The sequence below is a fragment of the Oryctolagus cuniculus genome, chromosome X (assembly GCF_051225735.1).
Source record: "Oryctolagus cuniculus isolate XC-2025 breed Fujian yellow rabbit chromosome X, ASM5122573v1, whole genome shotgun sequence".
NCBI lineage: Eukaryota > Metazoa > Chordata > Mammalia > Lagomorpha > Leporidae > Oryctolagus > Oryctolagus cuniculus.
This window is the reverse complement of record NC_142888.1, coordinates 48,155,002-48,182,828: the sequence shown is the minus strand read 5'-3', so window position 1 is coordinate 48,182,828 and position 27,827 is coordinate 48,155,002. Positions and strand designations below refer to the sequence as shown.

General features: G+C 40.2%; 1 protein-coding gene across 3 annotated transcripts; it reads right to left on the bottom strand.

Moving 5' to 3' along the window:
* On the bottom strand, positions 1–27,814 carry YIPF6 (Yip1 domain family member 6). 3 transcript variants are annotated; one of them, XM_089323887.1, is made up of 8 exons: positions 27,738–27,814; positions 21,989–22,160; positions 16,458–16,586; positions 14,621–14,699; positions 10,417–10,459; positions 8,000–8,125; positions 6,267–6,424; positions 1–4,397 (listed from the first exon to the last, which is right to left on the bottom strand). In XM_089323887.1, exons 4-8 carry the CDS (start codon positions 14,697–14,699, stop codon positions 4,282–4,284), a joined length of 522 nt encoding a protein of 173 aa, XP_089180013.1. In that variant the 5' UTR covers positions 16,458–16,586; positions 21,989–22,160; positions 27,738–27,814; the 3' UTR covers positions 1–4,281. The 3 variants fall into 3 exon arrangements, with proteins under 3 accessions (XP_089180013.1, XP_089180014.1, XP_069923247.1); XM_089323888.1 differs by having other exon boundaries at positions 21,989–22,112; XM_070067146.2 differs by lacking the exon at positions 21,989–22,160.
* Positions 27,815–27,827: the final 13 nt, after the last annotated feature.

Sequence of the window (27,827 nt, the reverse complement as noted above, 5' to 3'; positions counted from 1 at the left end):
TTCTCCGTCTATGGTGTTTTTTTATTTGCACATTTAATGTTCACAAATCATTTTACAGATTTCTTTTCACAGGTTTATTATTTATAATAAAGATCAGCATAAAACAGAGTATTGGAGAGGACCAATAAATTACTCTCAGTGATAACACAGAATACAAAGGCTCTGAAAGAACAGAGTGAACAAGAGCAGTTTGTGGCCACTTCCTACCAGGCGGGAACACTGACTTCATTAAGGCCAAGCCTTTACTCCGTTATTTCTTTCTCACACCAAGTGTACCCCAAATAGGAAGGCAATCTGTTCTCGCGTGACTGCTCTCTGAGGTCTTCGGAATATAACTGGTACAAGCGACCAGATGCATCCCTTGACTATAAACACCTGAATCGACAAGTTAAATTTTGATGTATTAACCATCCCTCTGGGAGAACTGAAAAGAAAGAGGCAGAAGTTGTTTGATTCTTAAGACTTTGAGAAAAGAGGGTATGGTGGGTGGTGGCGGTGGTGGAGGGAGAAGCGGAAGGGAAAGAAAAGGGACTCAAGGAGGGATGAGGGCAGCAAACCCAACCCTTTCCATCGTACAACTGCTCTTGTGTTCTTCTCCGATGCTGCTGATCTAGTGTCCCACCACTCAGAAACAAAGGACACTGAGTTATCGACCTCCAGTCCCTGTGGGAGGGGTGGACTCATTTCATGTACATAATAACAATTCAAAAATATGTCCTACCATGCTCTCATCTAATGTTATTCTTATCACAGAATCAGAATAGCATTTTTTCCTTTTTTTTGCAGAGGATCAGAGGAGTAGCACAAAGTACTGAAGAACAGTGCTTTTTGCCAAATCATTAGGTACAAAAAACAGACGGGTTGTTTGCAGGGGCTGAGGTGGAGGAGGAATGAGAGGAACTGCTTGCTAATGGATACCAGGGCTCTTTGTGGAGTGATGAAAATGTTCTCAAATTAGATAGTGGTGATGGCTGCACAATTTTGTGAGTATACTAAAAGCCACTGAACTGTACACTTTAAAAGGGTGAATTTCATGGTAAAGTGTATCTCAATAAAGCTGTTATAAAAATTCTTAAAAAAATAGAATAGTGCCTGGCACAAAGTGCCCAATAAATGTTAGCTATTATTAGTAGTAATATTATTGTCAACATTTGACCATCCTAAGGCCAAATTAAATCCCTAGAAATTCTCTATTTGTAATAAAATCTCACAGAATCTAGAAAAGTGTTTCTAATTTACATACATAGATTAACATTCATACATTTATTTCTACCCAAATGTTTCCGAAATTAACAGTCTAATTAAGATTCACAACTTTTGTGTTTTACACTGGACTAAAATAGCTGCATGCAATGGATGTTTTGTCAAACCAGGATAAGCTCTAGGTAAGCTGCAATGACTGATGTTACCCAAGAGTTTGAACTGACAAGAGATTTTCATTTTCAGCTCCAGAAATAAAGCAGCAGTCCAAATAGAGTAAGCAGTTAGATTATATAAAGTACATTATTAAATCTCTAAATACAGGCTTGTTAGCCTTCTAATCACATTTTTTGGGGATACTGGTTATAAAAACATGAATATTCAACAGTAAAATGCTTACCAGTCTCATGCCCTATGACTCCACCTTGCCCAAGAACAGAAAAACCCCACCATGAGAAGATCCAATTCAACTCAAGTAATAACCTCTTCAGAGGTCAAAGACTTAATGACTAATGGTTGACTTTTTAAGACCGTACTGCATATTCAAATATGTTGGCATCAATAGAGTATTTCTAATCTAAACAGCAATTGAATCCAGGCTTCACTCTTCCTATTGCTAAAGAATATCACAACGGCATCTTGGTTTTAGAAGTAGGAGCGGCAACTGATCCCCTATGACAGCAGCGATGCACCACATTCTGCAGGGATGCTCACCTGTTTAAAACTTCATCTGAAGCGTGACACTTCCCAATTCCGGCAACAGGGCTTCCTCTGTTGCAGTCCCCTGCCCTTCCAAGTCCTCACTTCTATAATCGGCCATGTGCCTTTGCAGCAAATCAGGAAAAGCTGCACTGAGGGTTACAACTTCCAGACATTCAGGTCTTAACAGCAGTCTATCACAGCAAGTAATGTACTTTTTTTGCATACATTAAGAAAATATACTAATTTCCAGAAAGAGTTAATTAAACCTGCATTTTATTCACCTTCACTAAAATAAAATAAAACCATTTCCTATGTCACCGTCACCCAAAGGTAACAGATTAATACACAGGACAGCTGCCTTAATACCCAATATGCATAACTCATGCCCCACGCGCACACAAACAATTCCCCCAAAGTTGTAGCCTTAGGAATTTCTGATCAAATGTTTCACCTGAGTAAAATTCAATAAAGACTTAATTCCCTTTGAGAAGCACGGTTACTTCTTTAATTTTTAATTATAAACACTGGGACAGATTACATAACAACTTTGGGAGAGAAACATTTTGAGTGCGAAGTTCAAAAATTGCTGACAATGAAAACGGATGACAATTGAGGCTCGATTGCAAAATCAAGATGAGCTTCTAAATATTTTCTTTGCCAATTCAAGACTGAAACATTGAGTTTGTCCTCACAATTGGCTCATTTTATAATTTAAAAGGTAAATTGTAATAAATACAAATATATAACCAATAACTCAGGATAAGGCAGGGATAGAGGGGACCAACTTTGCAGTGCTTGGTAACTGAGTACCATTTCAAGAACCCATTTGGCTTGGTGTTGTGCATGTGGGTAATCTGGCGATGGAGAAATAGGTATTAGAATCATGTGTCCAGGTGTAGGTAGTCCTTAAATACAAAATAAATATTTAAATTCTACGATAAAGAAAAAAATGTAGACTAAGAAACTCCTAGCTTTATAAGTAACTGTACATTTACAATGAATGTTTTCTGTCTGACTCCTAATCTTTGTCTACTAGAGTTCTTCAATGTGCAATTTATAGACGGCAACAGCTCGTATTACCTTAAAGGAGCCTTGCTTAGCTCAGAATCAGCTTGCCCCAGACACACTGCTCCCTGAACAGCCTTCACACTTGTGTGCATAAATCGCTGAGAGTACAAGTAGGTGCATATGTGCAAAAAAGGTACTTGTCTAAAGGGGAGGGGTCATTAGCTTTACAAATAAAGTCAAAAACTAAGAAAATAAATTGCTATTTCCCAACCTGAAAAACACATATAATGAGAAAACTGTGAAGCCTACTAGGAAAAGGCAGCAGCTGTAAACCCAACATATCCTGCACCACGCTTTCAACATCCAGCTGTTCTGTTCATCAGCCACTGGAATTCTGAATCCCTCTGTGTTCACATGGTTCAGTGCAGCCTTCTGATTAATCTTTACTTTCCAGTTAGAGGCCAAACTATACAAAATAATGAAGAATTTCTTATAGCTATGATGCATCCGAACTGCCTCAGTCCACCCTCAAGAGAAGTTGCCCACATGATAAAAAGCATCAGAGATCTCTACTTGAGTATGCTCAAGCAATGGGCCACTGAGAACTTTGGTCCAGGGAAAATGCCATGTTGACTGCCGACATCTCACAATGCACATTGTGAGTGAGGAAGCAAGACTGAACACTAGAGTGCCTACCGAGGTGCTGTTAAGCATGGCAGAAATGTGACTATACAAAAAGACCAGAGGCTGATGCTTGATATTTGTTGTTGTTCTTTTTTAAAGCAACAAGTGTAAGACTTCTTCTAATCAAGATCTGAATCTTGGTTAATGCACATTTTCTCCTTTCACATCTATAACCCTGCCCATCTGAACCTTTGTCATTGCCTTTTTAAGCTTCAGAGAGAAAAATAAAAGAAAATGGATATAGGTCATCCATTCTTATTTATGAAAAGAGAGGCATATTCTAATAGTCATAAGGCAATATGTTTAAGAGCTGCACCTGAACTGGTATTCTCAAAACTGAAAATAGTTACCAACTCCATTCAACTCGTAGGATGTGTCCATGTGCTTCCTGAGTCATTGGTTGTCACCCAAATGGACCACAATGACTCCATCATGTCCTATGGAGGCATTATACTATGTGTAGTATGCACATATATTTCAAAGAAATAGTACTAAGAGGGAAAGGACAGCCTTTCAAACATCAGTTCCTTATATAAGTGGTGACAGTGCTACATGGCTCCCTTTTAATCTCCTCTCCTACCCAGTTACCCAATACCTCCAAAATTAGAGAAAAGAGGGCCAGAGGCAAAGTTCCATGGTGAACTGCATCTTTCAGATGCGTTTTCAGTTCACTTATTTACTGAGTTACTATGGAGTGAAGGTGAGAATCATCCAACTGATGACGAAATAGAAGAGGAAAACGGGATAAACAGCAAGGGCTCTCCGGTTGGGTGGCTGGCTGTCAGCAAGAAATGCAGTAGAAGCTAAACAAAAGACAAAACAAAAAAGAATATTTAATAGAATAACATTGTCACAATTACTAACATTTACTAAACTTTGAGTGTGCTTGGCAAAATCTGGAAGGGACTACCAAAGTTTCTGGAAAACGAAATGAAAAGAAAAATTTATTTTTGGTGCAAAGACATCTTGAAATCTATGCATAGTTTTTTTTTTTTTATGAACTTTTCTGAAGCTCCCTCATTTTTGTGATCCTCAGAGAAACAGTCAATCTGTAGCATACTTTTCCAGACAGATGAGGGCTTCTTGTTTCAAGTACTAAAACTTGAAAAGTTTGTGATCATTTTGGATGGAAAGCTAAGTGGAGTTTCCTACCCTTTTCCAAAAAGCTGTTGGACTATGCTGAATGGGCTTAAAAAGATGTGTAAGGTTTTTGCTCCTATGGTCAATGGCTTTATGCTGCTCTGCTTTTTGAGTTAATTGCTCTTCTTATGCTATCAGCTCATTCAAATGCCATTTATCTTGTCCACCCAAGAAAAAAATCTACTCATCTTTTTACTCAAATTTCACTCTTCTAGGGGATCTTTCCCTGAACAATAACCTGATATCCTGCCACCCCATGTAGAACTTGTCCACTTCCTTCTCCTGTGTTCCCATGATACCTTGCACAGACCTCCAGCCCCCACCTGGAACACTATTAAAGTATTTTCATTTTCTGGTTGCTCCACTAAATTGCAAACTCTGAAGACAGAGACCCTGCACAGCACAGTGCCTGACACAGTTTGTGATTAAAAAATATTTGCTGAGCTAAAGCCTCTCTCTCTACTTTCTGATCTGCTGTGGGCTTGGACAGCAGATAACTAAGCTAGTTAGCTGCACGTATGGTAGTTATCAGGCTCTGAGGGAATCAGGGACTCTCCCATGAGTTAAAGCACGTGGGCTTACTACACAGTCTTTGGAACATCAATGTTATCTCTCTCAGAACCTTTTTTGGATTACTTCTTAGCTTTAAAATAAACCATGTGCCAGAGCAGTAAGGTGCTACTGCACTTAAAACTATTAGGTAGTCGATCTATATTGTTAAATCAGAAGCTAGTGAACACTGCTAATTTAGGTGGAATGTTAAGAGAATATTAGGAATGTAAAAATAATGAGCATATGGCATTCACTGCCACTGCTATAGGCCCTTCTTAAATCTTTAGCAAAATTTTCCACAGAAGCAGTAAAGTACTGTATAATGATAGTTAAAAACAACACTGAAATGTGATATAGTATAGTATAGTATAGTTCTTACAGGTATATGATCTGCTTGGGTTTGACTCTTCTACTCGCTAATTATGTGTCCTGGGGCAAGGTGCTTAACCTCCCTATGACTGTTCCTCACCTATAAAATGGGACTAACATTAGTATTTATCTATTAGGATTGCAGTGAGGGTTAAATGTGACAACAGATGTAACACACCAATGCCTATTCTGTAATAACACACAACAGTGTTTAGCCTATAGTAAGCAATCCATAATTTTTTATGTGGCCAGAATTTTTATTATAATTAATTTGTCAGGAAAAGGTCCAAGTTATTTCACAACTCACTTACGCCTCTTAGATACCAAGACTGAACTGAGTCAAGGGAAATCAATTTTTTCCAACATCCATTAGTTAAGAGAAAAAAAAAAAAAAAAAGATGTGACTCTCTACCTGTTTTAAGTCCAGAAACCCAACTCAGGTAAGATGAACCCCATCAGTGCCTACTTAGAGTTGAGGGCTCTGTGGATGACACTGGTAGGAATTACATCACTCACACCTGACTTTGGAGTCACACTAATTCTTATCTGGTCTTTATCTTTAACTCCTGTTTTTGTCTGTTCACCTACTGTAGAGCTAAGTACATACTTACCAATTACAGACCAGGCAAACATCACGATGACCACAAAAAGACGAACCATGAAGTTTATGGGGCCCTGTTCAGCCAAAAGTACCAATCGGCAAATCAGCATTGCTACTGTCAATGGAAGTATGCAGTAGCCCAACACACAGAGACTTTGGAAAAAAGATCTAAAAACAACAAAATTCCAGCAGATCAGTATCTTCACACAGCTTATTACAGACATTTCTATATACCACCGATTGCCTCTCCCTCCTGATAATATATCTTAATTTTAATTTCATGACACTCTTCTGTATTAAGCACATGCTTTACTTTTCTCTTCCCATATTCTGCCTCCCCCCTCTTCAGCACCTAAAGAATCAACCATCAAAATACCAGATGATCTACTCTAATTCCCAGAAACCTCCTTCTCTTATTGAACCTCTAAGATGGTAGTTCTTAATCTTTTCTAGTTTATACATCTATTTGAGAATTTGTTTAAAGCCATGGACCATCTATCCCCAGAAATACAAATAATTTTCTAACAAAAAAATTCTGTCTCTGACTTGAGAGACTGGAGATAACATCTAAAGCTTATCAAAGGAACCTAGGTAATTTAAGATAATTTAAATCAACTAGGTTATCTCTGTTCACTGGTTTTATTTTTGTTTTTTTTTTTAAAGATTTATTTATTCATTTGAAAAGCAAAGTAACAGAGAGAGAGGGAAAGACAGAGATCTTCCAGACACTGGATTTACTTTCCAAATAGCCACAGGGCTGGGGCTAGGCTGGGCCAAAGCCAGAAGCCCAGAATCCCATCTGAGTCTCCCACATAGGTGGCAGCGACCCAAGCACTTGGGCTATCTATTTTCTATTGCTTTTCCAGGTGCATTAGCAGGGAGCTGGACCAGAAAAAGAGCAGCCAGAACTTGATCCAACACTCCAATATGGGATGCTGGCATTTTGAGTGGCAGCTTAACCTACTGTGCCACAATGCTAGCCACTTGTTCACTGGTTTTAAGAGAACTTTTCTGGGGCAGGCACTGTGGCACAGCAGATAAAGCCACTGCCTGCAATGCTGGCATCCCATATGGGTGCCAGTTCAAGTCCTGGCTGATCTACCTCCGATCCAGCTCCTCCTTGCTAATGCACCCAGGAAAGCAGTGGAAGATGGCCCAAGCACCCACATGGGAGACCTGGAAGAAGCTCCTGGATCCTGGCTTTGGATCGACCCAGCTCCAGCTGTTGTGGCCATTTAGGGAGTCAACCAGGGGATGGAAGACCCTCTCTCTGTAACTCTGCCTTTCAAATAAATAAATCTTTGGGGGGTAGGGACTTTTCTTTGGCTCATATTTTTTAAAAATACTGAAAATCTAGGATATAGGGGCTGACACTGTGGTGTAGTAGGTTAATCCTCTGCCTGTGGCGCCAGCCATCCCATATGGGTGCCAGTTCTAGTCCCGGCTGCTCCTCTTCCAATCCAGCTCTCTGCTGTGGCCTGGGAAAGCAGTACAAGATGGCCCAAGTCCTCGGGCCGCTGCACCAACATGGGAGACCAGGAAGAAGCACCTGGCTCCTGGCTTCGGATCAGCACAGCTCCGGTCATTTGGGGAGTGAACCAATGGAAGGAGGACCTTTCTGTCTGTCTCTCCCTCTCACTGTCTGTAATTCTACTTCTCAAATAAATAAATAAAATCTTAATAAAAATCTAGATATAACTATCTGGCAAAGGGAAAAAAAGAATACCTTTTAATGATACTTACATGTTTCCTCCAAGGAGTTTTGAGTTGAGTGTGATGGTTACTGCACCAAACCAGACGATGACAAAAACTTCGGCAAACTGAGGTCCTCCATCTTTTTCATTATCAGCAGAACCTCTCTGCAGCATTCTGAGACAAGGAAACAACAGGAGAACTGCCTCATCTTTTACTTGGAGCAACAAAGTTAAAACACAGATTCTCAAATGTCCAATCAGATTATTGTGCTATGTCCCGCCTGAAGATCTGTAAGTGCTAAAAGGAAAATGCCAGAAGTATTTGACAAAGGTCTCTTTACATTTCAAATGCTTCAGGACTACAAGGGGTGCCCCATCTGACCTTGTCGGAATACGTAACTGGATTACTGAAGACCTTTGTCGTTTAAACAGAGGTTATAAACTGAAGGGCCAAATGAGGCTCACAGACATGAGGTGCTTTGGGTGCACGCCAATACTTTCAAATGGTTTCAAACTTAAATTGACATTATTTTAAAACCAGGTGGTTTCATATAAGAAAACATATTTTCTGGATTTTCCCTGAAGCCTTTTTTTTTTTTTTTTTGACAGGCAGAGTTAGACAGTGAGAAAGAGAGAGAGAGAGACGAGAGAAAGGTCTTCCTTCCATTGGTTCACCCCCCAAATGGCCACTACGGCCGGCGCTGGTGCCGATCCGAAGCCAGGAGCCAGGTGCTTCTCCTGGTCTCCCATGTGGGTGCAGGGCCCAAGGACCTGGGCCATCCTCCACTGCACTCTTGGGCCACAGCAGAGAGCTGGACTGGAAGAGGAACAACTGGGACAGAATCCGGCACCCCAACTGGGGCTAGAACTGGGGTGCCAGCACTGCAGGCAGAGGATTAGCCTAGTGAGCCGCAGCGCTGGCCAACCCTGAAGCCTTTCTAACACTGGACCTACATTCTAACACAGGAACAGTCGGGGCAGCTGGCATAGCAGCAAGGGGCATGTAATCACCCAGCCACTACTGAAGGCATTTAAGTAACTTCTCTAGCCTGGATCTGTAATTATTGGGTTTTCAGTTCAGATACTTTAAAATGGAAACAGTCTATAAATCAATTTAGTTGTTGACTTGTTAAAATTAAAAACATATAAAATATTAATAAAGGACTTTGCTTTGAAATTAAATAGTGAACAATCTCAAATATCCTAACAATTTTGCAGGCATAAACTATTTTGATTTTAGACTTAGAATACTTGGACTTGGTATCACTATCAGAGTTTCTGATAGAAACTCTTCCATCAAGGGATTTGACTGCTTCCCTTGACATGTTTATTGAAGGCATAAGAACTAACCCTGTATATTACCTAAATCAGCATATGCCCAATTTAAATTAAAAAGATAGTGGAGAAGTTAATAAGAAAATTGTTGAATTTAGAACTACAAAGAGTTAGGCCTGAAAAGGAGTCTCAAACATCTCCTTCTACAGATCCGAAAGAGCCCTCGAATGGTGAGTAGGAAGAGATGTGTCCTAGTCAGGGAAGTAGAGAAAAGGCAGTCAGAACACCCAAGAGTGACCTAGGTCTAGTACTCATGATATGATCTTGGTAAGTCTTCAATCTCTTTCATCTCGAGCCTGCTTGACAAAAAAGCAAAATAATACTGAATTCTTGTTATGAGGATACAATAAAGAAAGATATTTAAAAGTTTTCTGTGAATAGGGAAAAAAATTATTATACAAACTTTAGTTGTTAGTAGCCCAAAGTCACACAGCTAGCTGGTAGCAGAGTCAGGATGAGAAGCCAGAACTTTTTCTACCTTATAAAATGGTTAAATTCCCCTCTCCAATGGAACCTTCTCCCCCTTCTGTCCTGCCCCTTTACATATGGAGGAACTTCAAAAAGTTTATGGAAAATGAAATCAATGGTAAGTTTATTTTGGTACAAAAAATTTTTGGAAATCCACACATAGAAGATCTTTAAAATGTTTTGCACCAAAATGAACTTATCTTTTTATTTCATTTTCTATGAACTTTCTATTTCAGAAAGTAGAAAAATGTACTTCCCATTCTTAATGGGAAAGTATAACACTTTGAACTCTGCCATTTCTAATTTATTCTCATTCACATTTTTACTAGAATTGAGTAGGAATTGTGTTTGCGAACAAATGTTATTCAAACCTACACATATTTAATTCTCTAAGTTTAATGATGAGAATAAATGTTCAATAAATATGGCTAAACTAAGAAGTCCTCTGTAAAAAAAAGTGGACATAATTTTCACATCTTTAATTCTACCAATTTTTATTTGATCCAGAAAGCTATTTGACTTTTTAGGCTTTAATACATAGGAGTATAGTATGTCACAGAGGTCCTAAATGAAATATTCAGCCAAAATTCTCCTCCATTTTCAAACTCCACACAGAAGTCTAGTCTAGCTCAATTGACAAATAAAGGAAACACAAGTACTTACAACGCAAGTGCCACACAAAGGATCAAAGGGCCCCACAAGTCCCCTACAAAGCAAAAAAAAAAAATCGCAAATAGGTAATATTTTCTATCTTTATTCTAATTATCTACTTCTTTTACTCTTAGATTTAAGATATCAAGATTTTTTTTGTCTGCTCAAGCCTTACCACTGCTCCAATTCCTTACTGACACCCTTGCTTCCCAATTCTGAATGTACTTCTTCACGTATCTTTTAAGCTTTGTTCACCTCATATTCCACGAGTCACTCTTCTTCCTATCAACTAAGGCACATTCTAGCATGCTATAATTAAAGACCAATGGTGGGGCTGGCGCTGTGGTGTAGCGGGTAAAGCTGCTGCCTATAGTGCCAGCATCCCCTATGGATGCTGGTTCGAGTCCCAGCTGCTCCACTTCCAATCCACTCTCTACTATGGCCTGGGAAAGCAGCAGCAGTTGGCCCAAGTGCTTGGGCCCCTGCACCCGTGTGGGAGACCCAGAAGAAGCTCCTGGCTCCCGGCTTCAGATAGGCCTAACTCTGGCAGTTGCAGCCAATTGGGGAGTGAACCAACAGATGGAAGACCTCTCTCTCTCTCTCTCTCTGCCTTTCCTTCTCTCTCTCTGCCTCTCCTTCTCTCTCTGTAACTCTGACTTTCAAATAAATAAATAAATCTTTTTTTAAAAAAAGCCAATAGATAAGCAGTCAAAAGACCTAGATGTCCCACCCTGCACATGCAGAAGGACTATAGCCAAGTTATGTCACCAATCTGAAACCATATTAGGTGAGAGAATAATCAGGTTCATTTCACAAATGTGAAAAATGAAGCCAAGAAAGAAGTGACTTGCTCTAGTTTATAGGTGGAGGTGGGAAGGACCAGAACTCAGGTCTTCTGAGTCTTTATCCAAAGTTCTTGCCACTCTACCATACCACTTCTCTTTCTTAATTCTAATGTAAAACTGATACGGAATTGCTATCCTTCTAGGTGAGAAAAAAACCAAAACAGCCCAATATTGTAATTTCATAAGGTTCAACTTTAACAACATGTTAGAGCTTTCTGAAAACTAAAAAAAAAAAAAAAAAAAAAAAAAAAAAAAGGCTCTGTAGGGGGCAGGTTTTGGCCTAGTGGCTAAGACCATGGTTGGGAAATCCACATCCTATATTGAAGTGTTTGGTTCGAGTCCCAGTTCTGCTCCCAATACCAGCATCCTATTATAGACCCTATGAGGTGGTAGGGGAGGGCTCAAGTCGTTGGGCCCCTGCCACCCATGTGGTAGATCTGGACTGAGCTCCTGGCTCCTGGCTTCAGCCCCCTGCCATTGCAGACATTTGGGGAGTGATCCAGAAAACAAGAATGCTCTCTCTGCCTCTCAAATAAGTAAATAAAACTTAAGACTCTGTCAACCTCAGATCTAACAAAAGGCAGTCCTAATCAATAGCTGCTGACAGATTAGTATGCCAACAGTTTGGTTTCACAGCTTAGAGCATAATGTCCTTCTTCAACTAACCCAAAAATATTCATGGCAACTTTAACTTCATATGTATAGAATTTTACCTACAAAAGATATGCATATATACATATAGTGGGGTTTTACCAATTATATAAGTAATTTTTACACAAAATTTTGTGATTTGGAAAAGCTGTAAAAAATCATAATCTCCAATAAAATTATTGATGATCTTATTTTATCAATTGGAAACCTGCATTCACGTATAATCACACTAGTATGCTATTTTAATGCACTAAAGATAAAAATATTCATAACAGTATTCTTGGCTATTTTCTTGTTGTAAAACATATAACAGAAAATTTACCACTTTATTTCTTTTTTAAAATGTTATGTATAGATTTTCATTTTATCTGAAAGGCAGAGAGAGACAGAGAGAGATCGTCCACCTGCTGGTTTACTTGCCCAGTGCCTGCAACAGCTGAGGCTGGGCCAGGACAAAGCCAGGAGCCCAGAACTCAGCATGGGCTTCCCATTGAGGTGGAAGGGACCCAGGTTTGAACCGTCATTTGCTGCTCCCGAAGTGTATGTTAGCAGGAAGCATAAAACCTTGGCCCTGTGATATGGGCATCCCAACTGGTGTCAACTGCTACACCAAACGCCTACCTTCATTTTATTGTATTTACTATTTACATTTATTGTATTTACTATTTATTGTAAATACTATTGTATTTAGTGCATTGCGCACTAACACTGTTGTACACCTATCACTGCCATCCATCTCCAGAACTTTTTCATCTTCCCAAACTGAAACTCCATACTAATTAAACAAAAAGTTCCAATCTCATCCCTATAAGCTCCTACCACCGACCATTCTACTTTCTACCTCTATGAATCTGACTACTCCAACACCTAATGTAAGTGGAATCACGCATATATGTTCTTTCATGCTTGGCTATTTCACTTAGGGTAATGTTTTCAAGCTTCATCCATGTTGAAGTGTGTGTCAGAATTTCATTGTTTCTTAAGGCTGAGTTCTTATGTATAAGGCATATAATGGTATTTTATTTATCCATCCATCAATGAACATTTGGGTTGTTTCTACATTTCAGATATTGTGTATAATGCTACAATATACATGGATATACAAATATCTATTTGAATCCAGGTTTTCAGTTCTTCTGGATATATTCCTAGAAGGAGAATTACCAGATCATATGGTAATTCTATTTTTAATTTTTTGAAAAACCACAATAGAGCTCTCCACAGTGACTGTCCTATTTTATATTCTTACTAACAATACAACACAGGTTTCTAAATTTCTCCACATCCTTGCCAACACTTACTATGTTCTGGGTTTTTTTTTAAAGTAACCCTACTAATGGGTGTGTTTCTCATGTTTGTTTATTCTTAAGGTATGGATTTTTTCCATGCCATTTTGCCATGGGCTATGCTAACAAGGTATGGTAGAAATGCCAACTTCTGACCACAATTTCTTCATTCTTTGTGCCAGCCTATCTTTATTTCCCTACAAGGTTTGGGACAGACCTTAACATATGCACAGGTAATATGCATAATTAATAAGTAAACTAACACATTGGTTCTGCATTGTGGCTGGAGTGACCTTGCTTTGAACTGAGACATAACACCAGTTGAAAGGATATCTTCATATCTGGGACAGCGGTGGTAAAGTAGAAAGGACACTGAACTTAAAATTGGGTTCAAATTCTGCCTGTCTGGTTTTGACAAGATAGTTAACTTCTTTGAGACTCATTTTTGTTCTCATCTGTTAAATAGGAATAGCTCCTACTTCACAAAGTTGTTGGGAAGATTAAATAAGATAATGTGACTGGGGAGGAGTCGCTAGAATAGCTACCATTTGTGGAGTGCCTACTAAATGTTGGAGCTGTACTAGGTGATTTACATGCATTATCACCTGTAGTCTTACCAGCAAGGTACAGATGAAGCTTGAGCCCCAGAAAAGTTAACTGTCTTATCCAAGATTACACATTTAGTGACAGAACCACTATTCAAACCCAGATTTGTCCACATTTTTCTGCTGTACCAGCAGTAGCAAATCAGTTTCAAATCATGTGTCAGCTCCAACCCACAATGCACTGTTGAGAAGGAATCTTGTGCTGCATCCCGTCTCCACACAGTTATAGCACATTGGCCACATTTCTGACATCCCTAATTTTTCTGATAAAGACAAAGAAGAAAACCAAGTCTGCTTGAAAAGAAAAATATGACACCTAACAATTTTAAGAGAAAAGCCTAAGTCAGGGTATAATATTCATTGCACTGCTTTGACAGAACTCTAAGAAAACAGTCATCAGACTAAAGGATAGTTTTGAACATAGAAATGTCCCTAAGAGTAATATCAATATGTTAATTATTCGTATTTGTTGTTATTCTAGTTTAATATGCAAACATTTGTCCTTCTCTTAGAGATTGTTAATTTTTTGACTGCACAAAGCCCCTATATGTTAGCAGCTTCCAAAAATACTTTTTGAAATGTCTACTGTAGCATTTTCCAGCTGAGAGTATACAGTATATATTTATTGATGAGGAAAATGCAACCACCAAAATGCTCCAAATTCTGAAATTCCATTGTAAATTTTAAATTTCTTCCAAACATTTCATTTACATATTTTTCATCATGTGAAATGATGCCAGTTTGATTACCACAGGGCCTTTGTCTTATGAGTGCTTAGAATCCAAGTACACTGAGATGAAATAAATTTTCAAAAACCACACATACTTACAGTCTCTCAATAGGGTACTGCTTTTCCTGGGATATAAAACATGCATAAACTTTTTCCCAACTGATTTTAGATCACGCATCTGAAAGACACAAGCAACTTGTTATATTATAATGACCAAAATTGCCAAGGAACCCCCTCACTTAATTTGCTGGAACTTCTTTTATTTCAGTCTCCTGGGAGCTCTTCACTGAATTTTAGAACTAATTCCAGTTCAATTCCTTCACTGTACAAAGGAAACCAGAGAAGCAGGCAAGATATGCTTTTTCTACTGACCCCTTAAGCCAACATTTAACTTTTCCACATCCATCAGTTCTGTTTTGATTTTGAGAACTCTATGAAGAATATAGCCCTCCCCATATACTACTTAAAGAAACTAAAATAATAGGACTATGAAAAGCTGGTGGGCAAAACACGGTATGTGGCATTTGGTTTATATATGATGAGGTCCCAAGGGCCAATCAGCCTGCTCCTTAGATACCACGTTTTTGGCATTACATAAGAGAAATTAATTTCCATCATCCCCAATGTAACTGGTAAATGAATCCCAGAAGCCAGATACAAAAAATAAAGACATACAGTGAAGGATTCAGTAATACAAATATAATCTCTTAGAATACATTGGAGGCGGCTGGCACTGTAGCACAGTGGGTTAAAGCCCCAGCTTGCAGCACTGGCGTCCATATGGGATGCCAATTGAGTCCCGGCTGCTCCTCTTTTGATCCAGGTCTCTGCTATGGCCTGGGAAAGCAGCTGAAGATGGCCCAAGTCCTTGGGCCCCTGCACCCCTGTGGGAGATCCGGAAGAAGCTCCTGGCTCCAGATCAGCTCAGCTCTGGCCGTTGTGGTCATTTGGGAAGTGAACCAGTAGATGGAAGACCTTTCTCTCTGGCTCTACCTCTGTCTGTAACTCTGCCTTTCAAAGAAAAAAAAAATCTTTAAAAAAAGAAATTTTTTAAAGATTTATTTTATTTATTTCTTTAAAGATTTATTTTATTTATTACTTTGAAAGGCAGAGTTACAGAGAAGCAGTGGCAGAGGCAGAGAGAGAAACCTTTCATCCCCTGGTTCACTTCCCAGTTGACCACAACGGCCGGAGCTGTACCAATCCGAAGCCAGGAGCCAGGAGCCAGGAGCCAGGAGCTTCCTCTGTGTATCCTACATGGGTGCAGGAGCCTAAGGACTTGGGCTATCTTCTATTGCTTTCCCGGGCCATAGAAGAGAGCTAGATTGGAAGTGGAGTAGCCGGGACTTGAACCGGTGCCCACATGGGATGCCAGTGCTTCAGGCCAGGGCTTTAACCCGTTGCACCACAGTGCCAGCTCCTAAATAAAATAATTCTTAAAAAAATACAATGGAGACAATTCTGTCCTAGTTTTTTTTTTTCACTTTTGCACTTCTCCATTTCATTAAAAACTTTGTAAACATAATGTTTAATGGTTGTTTAGCATTCTATCACATGGATGTGACATAGTTTACTTAACCAATATCCCATCTGTTGTTCACTGAAGTTGATTTGAAGAGTGCTATAATGAATAACTCCATATATTAGTATTTTTCTGTGTCTAAACTTTTTTATTTTCATTTTTTTCCTTATACTATATTCAGTAAAGTAGAACTGTTAATTTGAGAATCCCTGATATTTTAAAATTCTTAATATTCATTATAACCAAACTACTCTTGAAAAAAGGCGGTGTCAAATTATTGTTTAATGGAGAATCTTAAACTTCAATAAAATATTGAACATTCGCGAACCAAATGAAAATATTCAAGAATGATATTAGTTATTTAGATCCATGATACTGAACAGTTCTTCTCTCAACTCAACTAGTCTAACTTACGATGGTGTTCCGAACAGATTCATTCAATGTAGAGTTGTCAAATTCCCGAATCCGAGATCTCACAGGAATGGTGATTTCACCTTCTATAGGGATGTCACGTGAGATGGCTATCTCAGAAAGGCCTGCAAACTGAGAAGAGTTAGAGAAAAAAACTTTTAAACCTATAATAAACTGCAACATTCTTTAAAGAGATCATCAATTCCTACAGCACAGGGACCAAATCTTTTCATGGGGTTTTACACAATAGTTATAGTAGGTGATAAGTCAACAGACTTTAAGCAATGTACTTAACTATAATTTTCAAATGATTATTTCTTTTAAAGGAGAAAAATCTATTTTTTCATTACATATTCTCATATATATTAAGATGAAAAATACATAAATACCATACACTTTTCTTCCCTCAAATTTCTGGTTTCTTTCAAGCACAAAATCTCTATATGACACAAGCTAGCATGAGTGAGATCATTGCAGAAGTATTAAAAGTGATCTTTCAGCAAAGACATCATAGGAGGCCACATTTCTGTGGTACTTCAGCTCCTTAGTAGGCTCTAGTGGCCTCTGCTGGCTAAAAAAAAAGAGCATTAAGTGATACAAAAAGGGACTGGGAAGAACAGGGAAAAAAAATCACAGCAAAAGAACCTTGATCTACATCTTTTAAACAGGTTTCTCAGCAATCACCAACCAGAAAACTTTCAAAGTGGAAAAAGAATCTGAACTTTCAAGCTGTTATGTTTATCTTTCAAATTTGATTACCACAACTGAAATTTGGAATCTACAAATTTCTAAGAAAACAAAAGCAATCCGTTTTGCAGATTTTTTTGTCTAATAGGTATAATTCTTAGTGAGCCACAGTTCTAAGTAAATGAAACATACTGAAATTTTAAGGAAAAATATTGAAATTTCTGGAAGAAATAATGGAATTTTAGGAAGTACACTGATATTTTAGGGAAAATTAGGCTGTTCAAAGATCTTATGAAAAATTAACTTTTCAACCACACTGCCATTTTTAAAATATAATAAATAAGCTGTATGATTTTTTTAAAAGATTCCAATAGAGCAAAATAAGGGAAAGGGAGAAAAGCTAGACCTCTTTTGTGACTCATATATATATATATGACTTGAAATCACATAAATAGTTTATATTATTATGAAACAAAATTAAAATTTAGAAGCAGCAATCCTTGAATTAAACACGTACTACACTGAGGGCAACTATTTTAACTGGTCATATAACCCTGTAATTTCTCTTGGGCAGGATGCAGAAAGCTGGAAAGAACAATCCCCCTCACCAGAACAATGAGAAAAAGCTAGGTAAATTATAAAATCACAATTTTCATTGAACCTATCACAGAGTGGAGGTTCTATGGTGACTGGACAGCCTGAATGCAATCTAAGGAAAGATAGGTGCTTCTGAAAGAGACCCAATACCAACACTAGCTCAACCGTAGCAAAGTATAAGGAGGAGATGAAACTGAACACACCACAGATGAGTAGGAAGAATTAAATTGGGGCCGGTCCTGTGGCGTAGCAGGTAAAGCCAGTTTAAGTCCTGGCTGCTCCACTTCTGATCCAGCTCTCTGCTATGGCCTGGGGAAGCAGTGGAAGATGGCCCAGGTCCTTGGGCCCCTGCACCCACGTGGGAGACCCAGAAGAAGCTCCTGGCTTCAGATTGGCACAGCTCTGGCCACCGTGGCCATTTGGGGAGTGAACCAGCGGATAGAAGACCTCTCTCTCTGCCTTTCCTTCTCTAACTCTGACTTTCAAATAAATCTTTAAAAAAAAGAAAGAAAAGAAAGGAAAGGAAAGAAAAGAGAAAAGAAAAGAAAAAAGGTTTTGGGAAGCTTAGGAGGCCAGAGCAAGTGCTTTAAAAAAATGAATTCAGCTAAGATCTTAAATGAAATGCTAAAAGCCAAATACAGAAAATCATGGGAGGGCGGAAGCCCTGGAAGCAACAGAACTGGAGGAGTTCACATCCACTTGCACACTCTTCTCCACAAACTTCCACTGGGTGCTCACCAAAAAAGACTGGAGGGAAGGGCCAGTGCTGTGGTGTAGTGGGTAAAGCTGCTGCCTGCAGTGCCGGCATCCCATAAGGGCACTGGTTCATGTCCCGGCTGTTCCTCTTCCGATCCAGCTCTCTGCTATGGCCTGAGAAGGCAGTGGAAGATGGCCCAATTCCTTGGGCCCCTGCACTCATGTGGGAGACCCAGAAGAAGAACCTGGCTCCTGGCTTCAGATAGGCACAGCTCTGGCCGTTGCGACCATTTGGGGAGTGAACCAGCAGATGGAAGGACCCCCCCCATCTCTGTCTCTCCTTCTCTCTCTGTGTAACTCTTTCAAACAAATAAATAAATCTTAAAAAAAAATACTGGAGGGAAGCCAGTGTTGCAGGCATAGGGGAAGGGAGCAGTTGCCACTCTGCAAAAAATCAGAGCCCCACCCAGACATTTTCCTCTACAGACAAGGCGCCTTAAAGCTTCTTGGGGGAAGGACAACAAATTCTGTCTCCAGATGGGGAAACAGAAAAGAAAAATCTTTCTACTCCTAGAAGAAGAACTAACAAAGTCCCACCCAGGAGACCCAGAACGCACGGCCTGCCTAAGGTAGAGGCTGGATCATGACAACAAAGAAACTCCTCTCCCTAATCTCTACCACCAGGCTAGCAAGTATGGGCTAAGAAGCAACAACAGCCTGTTGCTAGAGCTTAGAAGAGGGACCTGTTATGAGATACAGGGGCAAAGACAGCTGAATGTAGAACCAGAACAAGGGAAAACAACCTAGCAAAAGAGATGTACACTTTCAGTAGTCTACTGCTCTATGCATGATGTCTAGGGTTCAATAACAAATTACACTCCCCTCACACACATACATACAATCCATGTGATGAGACAAAAGTGTCATTAAAACCAGGCATTCCAGTTGTTAGAATGATCAGGGAAAAAATGTAAGATGACTATGGTTAACGTGTTACAAAAGTTCTAGTACATATACATGAATGAAAGTGAATTTCTGCACAGGGATGAAAATTTCAAGTCACATAGCAATGCTAGAAATACAGGAACCCAGTAACATGAAGAATGCCTCTGACAGCCCTATCAGTAAACTCAACACAGCCAAAGAAAAAAAAAATCAGTGCTAGGTCAGTAAAAATTACCCAAACTGACACAAAGAGAGAGGAATAAGAAAAGGAAAACAGAAGACAGCATCCAAGAGCTGTGATGAATGCTCGATTTATGTAAATAAGTGGAATCCCAGAAAGAGGGAGATAATGGCTCTGAAAAAAATATTGGAGAAGATCATCACTGAAAAATTTCCAAAAATAATAAAGGGCACCAAATAACAGATCTAAGCCCAGGGAACCCCAACCAAGTGCAATACCAAAAGACAAAACAAAACAATCTACAAACCTCGGCACATTCAAACTGCTGAAAACCAACAGAGAAAATCTTGAAAGTAGTCAAAGACCTTGCATGCACAGAAACTAAGAAATGTAAGTTATCTCACCAGAAACTATACAAGCCAGAAGAAAATGGAGGGACAGATATTTTTTTTAGAATGCAAAAGAAAAAAAAATAAAAAAAATTACCAACCCAGAATTCTAAACCTAGCAAAAAAGAGCTATTATAAATTAAGGCAAAATAAAGAGTTTTCAGATAAGTAAAAGCTCAGACACGCACCTCCAGGGAAGAAGGAATCTGACACTAGCAGGAAACTTGGATTCACATAAAGAAATGAAGCTCTCTAAAAGTAGTTAAGATACAGTTATATATGGTATTTTTCTTATTTTTAATTATTCTGAAAGATAACTGCTTAAAGCAGGGTTCACCCTTTCTGTAAAGGGCCAAAGAGTAAACACAAAGGAACTTCTACAAGTTCATGAAAAATGGAATTAAAAAATAATTCTGGTACACAAAAATTTTTTAATCCATGCAGTTCTTAAAGAAGATTTATATATTTAAAAGGGACATTGAGGGAGGGAGGGAAGGGGAGGGAGGGAGAGGGAAAGAGAGGGGGAGAGAGGGAGAAAGAGAGAGAGAGAGAGCGCGCGCGCGCATGTGCGAGCGAGAGAGCATGAGAATCTTCCTTCCTCTGGTTCACTCCCCAAATGGCTGCAACAACCAGGGCTGGGCCAGGCCAAAGCCAGGGGCCTGGAACTCCATCTGGGTCTCCCACATGAGTGGCAGGGACCCAAATACTTGGGCTATCTTCGGCTGCTTTCCCAGGTGCATTAGTGGAAGTGCAGCATCTGGCATCACAGCCAGTGGCTTAACACAGTGCACCACCATGCCAGCCCTCATGCAATTTTTTTAAATATGCATTTTCCATGAACTTTCGGAAGTCCTTGTGCATTACTCACTTTGAGAACAATATGGTTTCTGTTGCAGCTATTTAACTCTGCCATCCTAGAATGGATGCAGTCCAAAACGATACACAAGTAAGTGTAACTGTGCTCCCATAAAGTTTTATTTACCTAAACTGGCAGTGAGCCAGTTTCTAAATTATAAAAATATATTTAGCAAGTGCCAGCGCTGTGGTGTAGTGGGCTAAGCCTCCGCCTGTGGCACCAGAATCCCATACGGGTGCTAGTTCGTGTCCTGGCTGCTCCTCTTCTGATCCCGCTCTCTGCTATGACCTGGGAAAGCAGTAGAAGATGGCCCAAGTCCTTGGGCCCCTGCACCCATGTGGGAGACCCAGAGGAGTCTCCTAGCTCCTAATCAGCCTGACTCCAGCCATTTGGGGAGTGAACCAGTGGATAGAAGACCTCTCTCTGTCTCTCCCTCTTTCTGTCTATAAATCTACCTCTCAAATATTTAAATATATAGAGCAAATAGTTGATATTTGAACACTGACAAAATAGGTGATAATAGGAACTGTTAATGTTTTTAGTTGTGCTACTTGTAATCCTCGTTACATTCTCTTTAAAAACAGAATCTCCATCTTTTACAGATACATACTAAATATTTACTAATTTAATGATGCCTGGTATTTCCTCCAAAATAATACAGAAAGGAAGTGAGGAGAGTTACAGAAGAAACATGATTGGTTATAAACTGATAAACACTGCAGGCGGGTACATGGGGATCTATTTTACCATTCTACTTTTGCGTGTTTGGAAATGGTTCTTAATGTAAAGTTAGAAAACATTTAATTTGAGAGGCTTTTGGTCTATTCTTGCACCCTCCCTTCAAATTAAATCTGAATGTAATCAAGCCACTAAGAGCTTAGGCTGTGCAGGAAATATGTGGATACAGGAACATTTTACAAAATATTACAAGGATACAATCAGCCAAAGACATGGCATATGACCAACCTTAAGCAAATAAATTACATTAAAAAAGAAAAACAATAACATACCAAAAGGGTCTTAACAAAATCCAATTTGTTGACCTTATTTGGATCCTTATTTGAACAAAATACAAAACACAGCTTCTTTAGAAAACTGGGAGATGAGCAGACAGGGATTAGATGATATTAAGTAATTATTAGTTTTGTTATGTAGGGTAACAAAACAAAGAAAAAATCCTTACCTGTTAGAGAAACATACTGAAGTATTTACAGGTGAAGTGATAGGTCTGGGATTTGCTTTAAATTACTCAGAAAAGATCATGAAAGACAAAGAAAGGCTGAAGAACCATTATAGATTGGAGGCAACTAAGGAAAAATAACAACTAAATTCAATGTGGGATCCTGGATAAGATCCTGGAACAAAAAAGGACATTAGTGGAAAACCTGGCAAAATTCAAATAACGTCTACTATTATCTAACACTGTTGTGCCAACGTGAACTTCCTTGTTTGATAATATGATTACACTATGTACATTGTTAACATTAAATGAATCTGGGTGAGGGATATTTAGGAACTCTACTATTTTTGCAACTTTTCTTTAATTCTAAAATTCATTCAAAACAAGGTTAAAAAAAATACCCCACCAAAAATATGGTGAGGATAGCAGAATGTTGATAGACACCTGAGGTTCGTTATACCTGTCGTCATTTCTGTATGTGAAAATTTCGATAATAAAATGTAAAAAGATATCACCTCTTTGTTTCTGCCATTCTCTCAAACTACTCTTTCTCCTCTCCTCTTTCCTGTTCAAACTTCTCTGTACTCTCCCACTCAATCCTGTGGAGTCTGGCATTGGCCTTGTCACACACAAGCTACTCTTGAGTTATTTCACACAATCAAATGCAAAAATCCTTTCTCAGTTTTCATCCCCTTTAAGTACTCCGCAGCATTTCATATATAAACCACTCCTTTTTAAAGACGTACTCATTCTCTTTTTACTGTTATGACACTGTGTTGTCAAGCTCCCAGATTACTGTTTTGAGTTTCTTTGTTGCCTGCTGCTACAAGGGGAGGCAGGGCACTGTGTTCTTAGAGGGAAACGCTGCTGTAAGAATTAACTAACACATTTGTGGGCCCGGATAGCTCAGTCGGTAGAATTAACTAACACCTGCATAGTGATCAGTACATAGTCAGTGCTCGTCGTATAAGGAGAATATTCGTTAAGAGTTCAGGCTACTGGAGCCAGATAGCCTGGGTTCAAATTCTAGTTGCACCACTTATTTATGTAACTTCTTCATCTGCAAAATTGAGGTAAGGAGATCATCATCACAGGGTTGTCGTAAGGAAGAAATCTATTAATATTTGTAAGGAACTTAGTACCAGGTACACAGTGGGGACTAGATAATTTTAAGCTCAAGTTCAGGATTCCCTGTTCATTACTGTTGTACAACAAGAATTTGGTCTTTAAAAAAATACTTTATTTATTTGAAAGGGATAGTGACAGAGAACGCCCATCCGTTGGTTTACTCTCCAAATGGCCGTATCAGACAGGGCTGGACCAGGTCAAAGTCAGGAGCCTGGAACTCCATCTAGGTCTCCAATGTGGGTGGCAGGGCCCCAAGCACTTGGGCCATCTTCTGCTGCTCTCCCAGGCACATTAACAGGGTGCTGGATAGGAAGCTTGAACTGGCACTCTGATATGAGATGCCCAGGTCACAGGCAGCAGTGTCACAGGCAGCAGCTTAACCTGCTGCACTACAACGCAGGCCCCTGGCTAGTCTTTGCTTATTGTTGCCCGGTGGGGGCCTCTAAACTCTTAAAAATTTCATGAGTGACAAAGTAAGTTTTGTTATTCATGGTGGGCTGACAGTTTATGCTAACAGGTGAGTCAAGGCAGACCTCTAGTTTATGCTGAGATGACTCAGGCTGTGGGTTGAAAAGCCAAACACAATTAGGAAGTTGAGGCACTGAGGCCAGCATTGTGGAGCAGCAGGTTTAAGCTGCCAATAGCAAAGACGGCATCCATTATCACAGTGCTGGTTCAAGTGCAAGCTGCTCGACTTCTAATCCAGAGTCCTGTTAATGTGCCTGAGAAGGTAAGGAAGATAGCCCCAGTACTTGGATGCCACCCAGGTGGGAAACCAGGATGGAGTTCCAGGCTCCTGGCTTCCTTCTGCTTGGCAGGGACCTGGCTGAACCAATAGATGGAAGAGTGCACATGCTCTCTCTCTCTCTGTCACTTTGCCTTTCAAATAAAAATAAATCTTGAAGAAAAAAAAAGAAAGTTGGGAGCTTCAGGTCATAAGATATAAGCCCAAATTTGGGGGACAAAGGGGAGTAGAGATTGAGTTTATCATGCGGTTAATGATCCAATCAAACATGTCTACATAATGAATCCCCAATAAAAAATCCAGACACATGGGTGAACTTCACTGGTTAGCAATACTCTGCACACTGTCACAGTGACATACCAGGAAGGTAACACATCCTGAATCCACAAGGAGAAAACAAGCTATCTCTGTTTTGGGACCTTCCCAGACCTTGCCCCCTGCCATCCCTCCCTTCTTCTCGTTTGGATTTGCATCCTTTTGCTATGACAAAACTGTTAAGCACAGTGCTATCCTGACTTTTGCCAGTCATCCTAGGGAACTGTGGAACCAGAGGGGATCTTGAGAACCCCTGGTCAGAAGTGAGAGCTGCTCTGGGAACCCCCAAAGTTGCAGCTGATGTCTGGAGAGCAGGCTTGCAGAGGCCTGGGCCCTTAACTTGTGAGGATTGGCCTAACTCCAGGGAGAGCTATCAGAAATCATTGAGGTGCCATGTGATCCCCACCCCAGACCCTGTCTCAACCCTTCCTCAGTATCTCCTCTGAAGACAATCAGCAGCATTGTTCTACCTGCTGAACCTCGATCTAGGGCAGACCCACTCATATAACAGACAAGACTTCCAGGCCCTTGGCTAATGAAGCCTGCTCTCTGACTAGCTCTCAATGGGAAAGGAAGCTAAGTTGGACTCCATGCTCCTACTTCTCATGTGCAGGTAGGCTCTTGCACATATACACGCATGTATATGTAACAGCTCTGCTCCTTCCTACCCTCTAAATATAGACATAACCCAAGATTCCATCTTTCAATTCTGTGCAAGTAATTCCTACATTACTATCTCTAGTTCTGACCTCTTCGAACCCCTGAAGTCCAGGTTTTAAGGTCTGACTGCCTGTTGGGTATCTATTGATTGGCCTAGAAATATCTCAATCTAAACACGTCTGAAACAGTTAATCAATGTTTAAAGCTCTCATCTGGCTAACTAACCCTCCTTGGATATATCTGTTGTTATTCGGGGAACGACTATTGCCTCAGTTGTTTACAGCTTTGCTTTCCAGATTGCGATGCTGGGGGCAGGATCCCCAGGGAGCTTGCTAGAAATGCAGAATCTCAGGATCCAATCCTAGACCTATTAAATCAAAACCTGCAACCTAACAAGATAGCCCAGATGATTGCTATGCATGCAAAAAATGCTTGGAAAACGCTCATCTAAGATAAGTCAACCCTCACGGATTCTTCCTTCACTCTCATGTCTTTGACCATTGCTTTAGTCCAGATCCCCATCAGTTCTTACAGGAACTACAACAACTTCAACGGTCTTCCAGATTCCAAACATTCGCCACTGTGACTCACCTAATAGGCTGTCATCCTTCCTTCCTCAAACATTTCCACTGGTTCCTCATAGCCTGTTAAACCTCCCAACTTAGTAGCCAATAGAATTACTATCATATAGAATGGTTATAATTATCGTATTCAATAAAAATTATTATTGTATGATCATAATGTGCCAGATACTCTATTAAGCACCTTAACCCATTTATTTCACCAAACAACTGCATGAACCAAGCACTGCTGTATTTCCATTTTACAGGTGGGAAAACTAAGGCTTGGAGGGATTTGGTAATTTCCCCCACTATTCCAATTTCTCCGATATCCCACTAGTTAAATCAAAAGTGCTTAGACTTAAACCTAGGCAACTGGACTCTGGAACATACATTGCTAACCACTCTTCCATATTGACTCCTCATACTTATCTCCTAAGAATTCCCCATGCTTCAGCCAAAGTGATCCATATATTGTTATAATTTTAGCCTATGTTGTTCTATAAACATATCAGCGCATTCCAACTCCTGTGCCTTTGTCTAAAAGAGGCTGTGTAGCACAAACAGAAATGATGTGTGCTTCAGTCAGAACTAGGTTCAAATTTCAGGCCAGGCCTCTGACTAGACATAGACCTTAGGGAAATTATCAAATCCCTCAGCATCTCCTTTGCTCATCTGAAAGGAAAATGCAGTTAGCCACCCAACTAAAATGGTTGTGATGTGGAAAATATGAGTACCTGACACACTGCGGGTACTCAAATATTAGCAGTTCTGGGATTTCCAATCCCACTCCTCCTCTGAGGTCTCCTCACATAGAACGTCCACTGTGTAACTTGCTTGGCAACCCCAACTGGATGCAATAGCATCTTCTTTAAAATTTCCTGAATATTTTTGTGTCACCTTCTCTATTATAGACTGCCCTATTTTAGCACTGTATAATTTGTCTTATCCCTTCCATCAAACCAGCCTGTAAGCACCACAGGCATGGACCCTTTGTATTTCCTGTAGCAATTGGCACAGTGCATTACACATTGTGAGAGTTAATAAACATCTGCTGAGTAGAGGTGGACTGGATACTGAGTAATGAGGGACCAGAACCACTAAAGTTAATTAGAGGAAGAGAAGAGGGGCGGGGCAGTTTAGATAGAAGATAGGAACTAAAAATAGCTAAGCATCTGTAATTATGTCATGGTAGGCACTACGTGTATATTAGCTCATTCAATCCTTTCGCTAATCCTGTGATGAGCTTCTATCATTATTTTCCAACTGAGGAAAGCAGGAGTCAAGGTGATTTTATTCAAGATCACAACTGAGTTCAACTCACTCTCATTCAATATCCCCAGTGCTGGAATATAATGGATGTTCAATATTTGTTGAATGAATGAAAAAAAAGAACAAATAGAGCTACTTAGCAGCAGGGGTAGGACGAGAATCAACTGGATTTCCAGTTTCATTCTCTGCTATGTAAAGTTGCTGATTTAAAACAGGAAAGGGGAGTACCCTTTATTGAGCAACTACTATATACCTAAACACTTTGGAAGGAGGGACATGGGGTAGAATGTTGAGTTAACTGTACTCCTCATTTCATGGCATTGATTGTATTCGACATTTTATGGAAATTATGTCATTTGATCTTCCTAAAATCTCTTTGAGACAGGTATTTTTTAATCTCCATTTTAACGGATGAAGAAACACCCTCCACGAAATGACTTGCCCCAATTCACACAAGTGGCAGAGTGGGTGGATTCCCACCCAGGGAAGTTTAAATCCGCAGCCTGTGTCCACGTTTTGGGCTTGGACTTGGAACAGACGTTCTATCCCCTGCAGCGTCGGGACCAAGAAAGAAAGCGCTGTGAGAAAGATGACACGGAGCTCCAATACAAAGGATGGGGGTTGCACCTAGCCTGCTGAGCTCACTGAGCAAGTCAAGACTCAAGTTAGACGCAATAAAGCTCTGACGTCCCGGGTGAAGCAAGTTCTCACTGCTCCTGGGAAGCTGCTACTCCAACCAGGGCGAGTGACAGAGGGGGCGGTGGAAGGTAAGGAACCCCCTGAAGCTCGGCAGCTCACACAACGTAGGGGATGCGAACGAGTCCTGAGAGTATGGAAAAAGCAAAGATGGGAGTTTTACAAAAAGACGTGGAAGGGACGAGGAGGGCAGGCAGGACAGGGGTTAGCCCAAAGAACAGGTGCGGTGTTGGGACTGGTTCTGGCATCGGGTACAGGAGGGGCCTGCCGGGCGTAAGGGGCTCCGGTTCTCTCAGGCCACAAGCCCGTCCCCCGACTTTCTCAGGGGGCACTCTGCCTCCCCCTCGGTCCCTTTTGTCGCAGATCCCAAGCTCACCAGGGGCTTGGGCGATGTCCCCGGGTCTCCTGGAGACTGCGCCGCTTCCGCCATCTTGGACCTCCTTCTCCGGGGTCGTTCCCACAGATC